Below are 10,495 nucleotides of genomic sequence, written 5' to 3' on the forward strand. Positions count from 1 at the left end.
AAAAAACCAGGCCAGCCTGAGCCTGCCCTAACTAGACCTGAGCCCGGAGAGGGGCTGGTCAAGCTTGGGATTAACATAGGATCGGACTCGGTTGAGGTATCGCACTAAGTCCAGCCCTATATGTATATATATATATATATATATGGCTAATCAGGGTCGGCCCGGCCCAATCAGAGTCAATCAGGGCTGGGCCGGGCCGGGCTTGAAAATACCCTGGTAGGGTCAGGCTGGGTTCGGTGTATGGGATTGAGTTTAGGTTAAGCCCCTTGGGATTGAGTAGGGTTTAGGACAAGCCCGGTCCACCGGCCCGTTGACACTCCTAATCCTTTTTTTGGTAGGAGACACCCCTGGCCCTAATACCCATACTCTATTTCAAAAACTGGAGGAGTCTTGTTGCATCTTCAATTCAACCTTACGTCGTTTCGTTCCACCAAATCCTTGCCTCGAAGACTCCTTAAGTCGGCAACTCGGCTTAACTTCAGGTAATCCCATCTCTCTCTCTCTAAGGGTGAATTTGCCGTAATGACTGAAAAAGAGTCGGAGTTTCATGTCCTAACCCCTACAGTCGAAAAACTTGGATTCTTAATCAGCATTGGAGAAACCAGAAAACCAGCAAACATTAATGAAAAAAAAAAAATCTCCATACCCATGTAAGAAAACCTCGTTAATCATATATTAATGCCAAAAATAAGGTTGTTGCTAACCTGATTTCCCTGCACAATTTCATCTGTTGATGGAAATCATGAATTTCTATCGCATCTTTAATATTTCATTGGTATTGTTATATTTTCACCCCTAATGGATCGAGTAGACTAAGCATGTATGCAAAGATGGTTCCCTTAACCAAGTTTGCAGAGGCACTTTTACTCAGATTGCTGATTTGAAAATTTAGATGCTTTCGGAAATCAAAGCGAGTTATTATTATTTTTTTATTTAATTGCATTTGAATGGGATATTATCCGGTTAGATGACCTATTCGAAATCAGATAGTGCCATATTCACTTAATATATGCTTAGTCGACAACTAGTTTTGCTTACTTCTTGTGATATTTTAGTATAATTGTGCAGTTTTTCTAAGCACAATTGCCTATTTTGTTATAGTGCATCTCTCAAATGCTTGATTAGATAAACCCAGCTTCATGATATTTATGTTACCTATTCACAATCACATGTATTTTGTTAGGATTGATTTAAAAATAAAAATAATAAAGTATAGTTAATTTGCAATTGCATTGGGATTCTTTTAAATTACAGTTTGAAGTTTTTGTTTTTCGTTCAATTTTGCTTCTTGAATAATTGAATGATGAATCTATCAGGAAGCATCTCTAGTGTTAATTTCTCAAAATGTCTGGTGAAGAGGAAGAAAATGCTGCAGAACTCAAAATTGGAGATGGTAATAGTTTTCTACTCTCTTTCCTTTTTCTTTTCTTGAGTGCCCTGTTTGATGCCCCTCCCACGAGAAAGGGGGGGGGGCATTGAATGTGATTTAGCATCAGAGAAAGTGGATGTAACTTTTCTTTGTTACATAGCTCTATTGGAGAGCTGATATATTTTTACTTTCATATTGATATGAGCAAAAATTTTCTGCGATGTGAGATCATTGAAGGGACACAAAAAAGAGTTATTACCTAATCTGCCTGAAAGCACACAGAATTATGTCCGACTGAAATTACCTCCTTAGAAGAGGCTGACCGAATCCTTTTATCCTTCTCTACCTCATCTTGGCTCTTAGATAATCTCAGGATGATATAAGTGAGCATCACCCTTTCGGACATCATTATGCCTGGAATTATTAACTGTTTGTTGCTGTTGTATTTATTTATTTGTCATTGTGATACTGAATATATTTAGGGTTACTTCCTTTTTCCATCTAGGTCTCCTGTTATGCTTTTACAGGATATAACTTTATTTTTCTCATCCTTTTTTTTAATTTTTATTTTAACTTTAGAATTTTTAAAGGCCAAGTGTTTAATGAATTGTGAAGTTGCACTTATCCTTGATCGGAAATATGAGCAGCTTCAGCAAATGTCTGATGATCCTACAAATCAAATTTCTCAGTGAGTGTTAAAAAGCTTTTCTCTTTTGTGGTAACTGAGCAAGATTGATTTTTACGGCTTCAATCCATCTAATCTTATGCCAGCGAAGTTAATATCATGCATTTTTTATTTTTCAGAGTATTTGAAAAGTCATTGCAGTATGTGAAGCGCTTTAGCCGCTACAAAAATCCTGATGCTGTTAGGCAGGTTCGAGAGTATCCTTCAAATTTTCAGACATCTGATGATAGTCTTTTGTCATACTGATGGAAAATCTGATCCTCATGTTTAAATCGAGGACCCAAAGGGATGGGATCTGCCAGGTGGATCTCCAAACAACAAAGAATAGTTTAGGAAAACGAACAGGACAGAAAATGAAAGAACTGAAAATTTCAGAATAAGAGAACCTGAAGAAAAAACTTTGTAACTAAGTAGGAGCGTAAAATGACCTGATACTCTGGTCGACTGTGCTGTCTGATGGGTACTATTAGTCCACAAAAGATCTCAGGATTCTGAGATCAAATAGATTGTGTGATGGGGTAGTCCTAGTACATCTAGGAAATCAGAACAGGATGGCTAGAACTTGAATTCTAACCGTTCACACACAGAGTTTCAGAACAGAATTAAATAGAGCAAGTTTCAGAATCTTATGTATCAAACTTGAAGCAAATTCTGATCAATAACGTGAGAGATGTATGAATTCTAAGTTAACAAAAAATAAAACCAGAAGCAGGGGTGCTGCAAGGTATGGTATAGAGAGTGACCTGAAGTAATGAGGAAATAAATAGAAAACAAAAGAATGAAGAAAGCGAGAGAGAAGAGAACAGGAATCCGCGTACGGGATCAGATCCCTGGAATCTGCCAAGCCAACCCGAGAAATCCACTCAAATTGACTGCAAATCCTCATGGCACACAAAGTTGGAAAATAAAAACTGAACTTTCTATTAGCATAAAATTTTGGTGTGCTCTAGCCCATACAACCTATTTATAGATTTGATCTAGGGACTCGGTTCAATTCATTTTAACACTAGGAACTCCAAAAACAACTCTGATAAACTACAAAAACAACCCTGCCTGAGAATTAAAACTGAAATCAAATTCCTAAGGGCTCTACTCCTAAGTAGCTAGATGGAGAGAGGCACTTTAACCCCATCTCCTCTTCTTCCCAATGGCTGCATGACCTACCTGTGGAGAAATAATAAAATGCCCAATTTTTACTGAGGTTACTCAAAGTATTCTGAGACTACTGAAATTTGGATGAATTTCATGAATTATAATTTACCCAAGATTTTTCTGGTTCTGTCACATCAGAAAGTCCAAATTAAATCCCTTTTTTGAATGATTGAGGGGCTGATTGTATACCTTGTCCGGTTTTGAAAGTGCAGCATTATGATGAGTATTCATTAGTAGATTTTCAGTTGGTGACTTGTTCATTCTGAGGCTGGGCATTTGGCTTGTTAGATGGTCCTTTTTTATCGCAACCTTGAGGTCATGTTCTTCACCAAACCTTACCCTCAGAATATGGGAACATCTGTCAATGGACTCTTGCTAACATGAACAAGATGCATTTGTTAGGTTTTGGATATTCTTTTTGTTGGTTGCTGCCATTCTTATTCTCTGTGTGTGTGTGTGTTTCTCTTCCCTTGTTTTAATTGATATATTTAAATTTCGTTTCCAAGCTTTGTACCTGCAACCAACAGGTTGCAATAGCGCAACTTAACTGCTGCGCCAAGGCTTGTCCACTACTTGGACCTCTTTAGTACCCATCTTTTTTCATTTATACATTAATTCGCTGAATTTTTGTCAGTTTGCATTCCCTTTCAACTGGATTTCTAATTAATAGATCTCTCCAAGATCTAATTAGATGCATGATAAACATATGTACAAAGAGGAGACTTCTATGTCCCTGTAGTACGAGAAAATAGTGAAATCTAACAAATTTCATGTGCTTTCTGTGTAACTTGGTGCCTTCTGCTGGCTTTTGTTGTCGTTTCCATGTAAGAATATGTTATTTAGATTTGACATCAGCAGTGTGATTTCTTAACTGAGTACAGAATCCTTAGTAGATACCAGTTGGCTGAGTTTGAGGTAATGCCACAAGTCATTCTCTAAATGAAATCTAAAACCCTATTAAAGATCATATTTATTTGTCATTTCTATATGTTATGCAGCTCTGTGTCCTTGGCAACCTTTACCCGGAAACTGTGGAGGAAGCTATAGCTATGGTGCCATCTATTAAGGTAATTTCATCAATGTACACATCTTTTACTCATTGCATAGTGTTTCTGCAGCTTTTGTTTGTGTTTTTTAGCAAGCAAATTTGACATTATGGATCATACATGTGGGTACATGCTGATGGAAAAGTACACATGCATATATCTAGAACATAAAAAAAAAAAAGTGTCTCAAATCCCTTCATCCCTGATCCTAAATCCATGAACTATACCCAATCCCTAGCCTCTTCCTGGCCACAAGTCTGCTCCTGGCCTAACTAACCCAGCAGGACACCATATTTTAAATCATCTTTAGTTCCTTAGAAGTCATAAATGCCATGTAAGACCTTAGATTCCATGATGTCGGGCAGAAGTGCCCATATTACCAAACTGAAATATTAAAGAGAAAGTAGAAGAGAAAATAAGGGTAGAGAGAAATGACTAGATGAGCTGCAACCTACTCAAGGTTTATGTACCTATTGGAGTATTGGACCTATTACACATGGATAACAACCTCAGAGCAGTTAAAAAGAGCGACAACTACAATTCTCTAAATTCAACTCCAATATACCATTCTTTGAAACTTGCGATGCTCATCAATCATGTTTTCATTAATTGAACGGATGATTCCTATATTTTAATTGAAAATCTCTTCCAAATCTGAACTTTTTCATTACTGCCTTAGTGCATGTTTGGGGGAGCTTCCGGTGTGGCTTCTTAGAAGCCAGCTCCTAAAGCTTATGCAGATTCCAAAACGTCCAGCCAACTGAAATATGATTGGAATCTTACTGCATAAGCCCAAGAAGCCTGAGCAGCTTGGGGTGTCTAGGTTTCTAGCGCTTCAGGCTTTAAAGACTCCAGACATTTTAATTTGGTTGCTGCATGTATTAAACTTGAGAAGCTCTTTTTGGGAAGCCCAAAACCTGAAGCCCGATGAGCTTAACCAAACATGCCCTTAGTCTACCCTCTTCCATGATCCCACCAAGTTTAACCTTGAAACTCAAAGCATAGACCTAGTTTTCACACTTTTATCCTTTAATTCATAATCAGCTGCAATTCTTACAATTATCAAACCTGTTACACTTGACCTGAAACTTTTACTTTTATTTCTTCTTTTCTTATTTCAAACAATTAAACCCTGCTTTTGCTTGACTCTAGTTGAGATTTACTAGATCCTATCAAGTTTAAGATTTTTTTTTTTCCGCCCAGGTGGGGGGGAGTTGGGAGGTGGGGATGTTGTGAAACAATGATTATGTTATTTGGAGTTGGGGGACTTGGTGGTTTGACTCCCCTATTTAGAAAGATTTTAAGTTATTTTCTTATTCTCTCACCCTTTTTAGGGGGGGAGGGTTCATCAAGTGATTGGAACTTCAGTTGACGTGTTGGTCCTATTGCCCGAGTGGCGAATGATGCAGAATAAAACAATTAGTTCCATTTTTGTTTCAGGGGCAGGAGATTATTTTTGGCATTTTAGGCATAATATATATTTTCCAAGGTTGGATTTAACCATGGTTTAAAGTATTGCACCTTATCGTATTGTATCAGATGATGCGTATCAGTAGCGCAGGGTATCAATATGATACAGTGAGACTCTTTTTTTTTTTTTTTTTTAAATGTCATGTATTGATAAGTACCGAATTGTATCGGCCGATACATTCTGATACAATACGATACTACCGATACTCATCGATACATCAAGTTAAGGGTTTAAAAAAAATTAAAGTATCAGTATGTATCGCAAACGTATTGGCCGATATGGCGCGATACAGGCCATTAAAATCTCGTGTTCACATTCCATTCCAGAACTCAAAAACGAGTTTTGAAGGCGGAAATGACCACCCGAGAGTCTCATTCCTAACTCTCAAGCTCTTTTTTTCCACTTTTTTGACTTGGGGTTTACATTGAAGCGTAAAAATACGAATCAGATTCAACCAATAAACCTTTCTTTTGATCATTTATGTGGCTGCAATCAGAGATTGAAGGAGAAGTTCTCAGAAAAGGTAGGTTTTCAAAGACCTTGATTTTTCCAGTTAAATCATTAAGAGAATTTTTCTCATTATACGATAGACTATTATTACATGTAAGAAACCCCATCCTTTATAACAATTTCAATTGAATGCACTTGTCTCATTATACTTTGTTCTCCATTTTAGTGTTTATGCATGATATATGTTATATATTGCTTATTTATATAATTTTTGACTCCAAAAGTGCATTTCCATGTATATCTTGACAATGTTCATGCGTATCTCCGATACGTACGTCTCTTAAAATCACCCCACCGATACGATACGTGATACCGATACTTTAATCCTTGGATTTAAATCTTGCTAAATTTTAGTATTATCTCAAGTTAGTGTTGGGCTGTCAATTTTGGTTATTTTCTGGAGTTAAAGTGGAGTCTAGGTATCCTTTCTGCCAGTTCACCATGTGTGGGTCTCTAGGTTGACTAAAACTACTTGGGGGATCCTCAGAGGAAGACAGCATTAAGTAAAAAAATAACAGGAAGGATGTGTTTACCAAAATACTGTTTCATATGAAGGGATTATTTAAGGAATGAAGTTGTATGTTCCATTATCCATTTTTCTAGCCAAATATATCTTGTCTGCAAAATTGTCTTCTCTGGATAAGCTTTGGGTTTTAGATTCAAAAGACATCGCTCAATTGAGCTTCATGGTTCTGTTGTTTAAATCCATGAGGCTTCAGGTCTTGAAGCTCAGTTACCGTCTCTATAAGTCCTGCATCGATCTCTCAAACACTGTGGAAGTTTATGATCTCACAATTGCACGTAGATTGGTTGAGGAACAGTGAAAAATTCTTTCAGTTCTTGATTTCTGGATTACTATTGAGTAATTGGAGGATTTTACAAGCCTTTCTCTCTCCCTGGTCAACCCCCTTTCCCCAAGTTCATCTCTCTTTCCCTTTTGGAACATGAAATATTAAAATACCATCACCACCTCCTTGCTGCAGAAGCCAGTAAAAGTTTTAGCCAATCCAGATCACCTCCAGCTCCAAGGAGAGAGAATCCCAGATGAAATGTCAGTTTTCTACTATCCTTAACAAGGATATTTTTTGGATAGATTTAATGAGTGATAGTTTTTAGTAATTGTCAGTTTCTATTTGGTCAATTCAGCTACCATTTAGTGCAAATTTTAGTTCTTGTCCATTTTTTGAAAAGTAAGGCGAGCTTTTGAGATTCAGCCAATTTGACCTAGTTCGCTAACTGACAACGCAAGTTGCTCATATAACAGGTATTTTAATCCTCCTATAATTAATTTGATAGAGATGATACGGCCCCCTTAATTTCTTTTGGGGAAGTCAAAACTGTAAGCAGCTAAAGTGGCGTGAGAAGTCCCCATGTTGCTGCTATCCTTTAAATTCCATATTTAAAATGAGATTGAATTCTTGGAGCTCTCTTTGTTTAAGCAACTACAGATTCCATTTTCCTTCCTTTTTTTTGTTGAGTACTTTTCTTCTGTTTATTTATTTTATTGCATTTATATTTACCAACTCTACCTGTCTTGCAGACCAGAGGACGAGGGCTCGATGATGAGGCAATTGAAAAGATGTTAAATGACCTCTCTTTGATTAAGAAATTTGAGTAATAGCCTCCCAAATTTCTTCTACCATCGTGGCCATGTGGTAAAGATACCACATTAATCTAACTTGCTGTAAACTTGTGTTCATCTTATCCACCAGTATTTAGAGGAATTGGTGTACCGTTAACATATCAAGATGTCAGTATTCTTCAACTGATGGTCCCAGGTCAAGCACATACCATTGCCAGTGTAAATTGGGTATTGCAGATCTTAATGAGCCAATGTCATATGGAAGCATAGGATTTTGATCAAATGTGAACACAATCAGTTTGTTTGATATTTCTGGTGTCTTACCCCGCATGTATCAAGGTGCTTGATGATTAATATTGATGTTGTTTATCAATTGGGAGTAGTGTTGTATCGTATCACTGGTTAAGTATGGTCATAAAATATCTCCCTATTTACGAATGGTCGAACATCCTCCAAATGTGTGCATGATACCCTCTCTTGCGCATTTGAAAGTTGTGGTCAAGAATTCCCCTTCACTGGTCCTTTCTCAAATGACAAGTTGTAACCCATATAGTGTTTGTAAAGTGATAAACTAAAGCTTTGAAAAGATACTAGAAAAACGAAAATTTTGAAGTACCACACAAAAGAATTGGTAAATGTCAATATATACATAAATGAGATCTATTTTCGGGAGTGTACCCCCTTGCGCTTAGACACATTGTGGGGGATGACCACTTTGCCCTCCATGAAAAAGGGTAAGGACTGCCCTGTTGATGTTGCTATGTGTTTTCCCATCAGCCCCAATGCGTATGTAGGGGTCTTGCTCCCCCACAGATAATTCTTGCCTATACATAAACAGAGAAAATTTTCCTTCACCATGCTTGAAGGTTCACCACACCATCCTAGGGTTCACAAACCTTTATAGGATTATGTATGTCTATTGAAATACCCTTTTGATACTAGGGATGTCAACGGATAATCGAAAATCTATATTCGATCTGCGTTCGTATTCGTTTATTAGAATCCAAATCCGTCTGAAATCTAATCGGATACGAATATGATAATCCCCTATTCGATCGATTATTATCCAATTCATTTAGCAATCCGACGGTAATAAAATTTCTGAAATATATCTTTGTGTCCGTTTGTCTGATTAAGTTACCTTATTGGGAATTTTTTTTTTTTAATTTTATAAGTTAAAATAATGTGATTCTTTTTGTAGATTTTCTATTGATATATATATATATATTGACATATTTGATTTACCAAAAAAGAAAAAGAAAAGTATGACATCTATTAAAATAAATACAAGATAGAATCAAAAATAAAAAACGTATAAAAATCAAAGACTAAGAAGAATATAAAAAAAGGTAATTGCTGAACTCTCAAGTCTCAACCCTAACCCTCATCAACAAAACTGTAAAAATATGTCAACAGATAGTCAAAAATTTGTATTCGATCAGCGGTCACATCCATTTAGGAGATTACGCATCTAAAAACCAATAGGATATTATCCGAATCCATCTGTATATAATTGGATACAAATATTATAATATCACTATCCGACCAAATTCGATCCGTTTACATTCTTATTCGATACCTTTCGTGCATGGTGTATATAATTGAATTTAGCTTTAAAATTACACTTTTAGCTAATCTATACTATCTCCTTATATATCATACAAATGGAAGTATATATAATGGAAATGCCATCTGTTTTGTTTTTCCCCTCTCTCTGGTACTATTTGATAAACCATCAAAGAAAAACATCCTTGACTTCCATTATGATCCAGAGTCTTCAACTTTCTAATGAATATGCATATCATTCAACCACTTTAAATGTATTTTGGGTAATCAATAACTTTAATTTAACTATAAGTATTTTTCTTTCAAGTTTTTAAAATATCCATTTTTCCCTGGTCATCTATTTTCTTATTCTTATCATCAATTTTATTTATTAAACCTTTTCATACTTTTACGCCATCGTTTCAAACATTTGTTGGTGTATTTAGAACTTGACATTTTTTTTAATGCCTATTTATTTTATTCTCAAAAGTTATTTAAAAGTATAAAGGGTTATAAAAAATAATTTGAAAATAACATATCATTATGTCATTTTCAAAAGATATCATTATTATGCACATAATTTGAGTACATAAGTGAAATGATGATTTACCCTCATCAGACAAAAATGTGTGTAATACTACAAGAGTAAAAAAATAAGGTTTAAAATTATTTTACACCTTAAAGGATCTCATAAGAAAACCCCTTGAACAAGATTCACAAAATTACCCGTTAACAAATTATGCACATCTCTCACTCATATTTTAGCACATCGCCATTCACTCAATTAGCAAGTTTCAGTTCATTGATATCAGGTTTTCAAAAATGGTCTTTGATGGGCATATTGGTCGATTCATATTGGAATTGGCGGTGTCCGATACTATTATCTATTTGATTTTGAAAATTAGTGGAATGGTTTTAACTAAGATTAAATTTGGTTAGAAATTTATTTTCTAATTAAAATTAAATACAAACTCGTACAAATATTAGTATTGGCCGAGATTGATACCGATTCCAATAATGTTTTTTTAACACCATGTTTGACACACTATATACCATCAATTAGTTAAAAAAAGTATGAAGCATAAAAAATATATTAAACACTTTTATTTTGAATAAATTGGTTTAACCAAAGAGT

General features: G+C 35.6%; 1 protein-coding gene across 1 annotated transcript; it reads left to right on the plus strand.

Annotated features, from left to right (window-relative positions):
• Positions 1-435: 435 nt before the first annotated feature.
• LOC122666649 (DNA-directed RNA polymerase II subunit 4-like) lies at positions 436-8,098 on the plus strand. The gene is made up of 7 exons (XM_043862687.1): positions 436-482; positions 1,317-1,393; positions 1,949-2,057; positions 2,174-2,251; positions 4,088-4,121; positions 4,205-4,273; positions 7,774-8,098. The coding sequence occupies exons 2-7, from the start codon at positions 1,345-1,347 to the stop codon at positions 7,849-7,851; spliced, it is 417 nt and encodes a 138-aa protein (XP_043718622.1). The 5' UTR covers positions 436-482; positions 1,317-1,344; the 3' UTR covers positions 7,852-8,098.
• The last annotated feature ends 2,397 nt before the right edge of the window (positions 8,099-10,495 follow it).

This window comes from Telopea speciosissima, chromosome 7, assembly GCF_018873765.1.
Source record: "Telopea speciosissima isolate NSW1024214 ecotype Mountain lineage chromosome 7, Tspe_v1, whole genome shotgun sequence".
NCBI lineage: Eukaryota > Viridiplantae > Streptophyta > Magnoliopsida > Proteales > Proteaceae > Telopea > Telopea speciosissima.

Excerpts from the sequence above, each read along its gene's own strand:
- LOC122666649 (XM_043862687.1), top strand. The coding sequence starts at position 1,345 with ATGTCTGGTGAAGAGGAAGAAAATGCTGCAGAACTCAAAATTGGAGAT. Across the intron at positions 2,058-2,173 it reads CCTACAAATCAAATTTCTCA|AGTATTTGAAAAGTCATTGC; the intron begins GTGAGTGTTAAA and ends TTTATTTTTCAG. Across the intron at positions 2,252-4,087 it reads GCTGTTAGGCAGGTTCGAGA|AATCCTTAGTAGATACCAGT; the intron begins GTATCCTTCAAA and ends AACTGAGTACAG.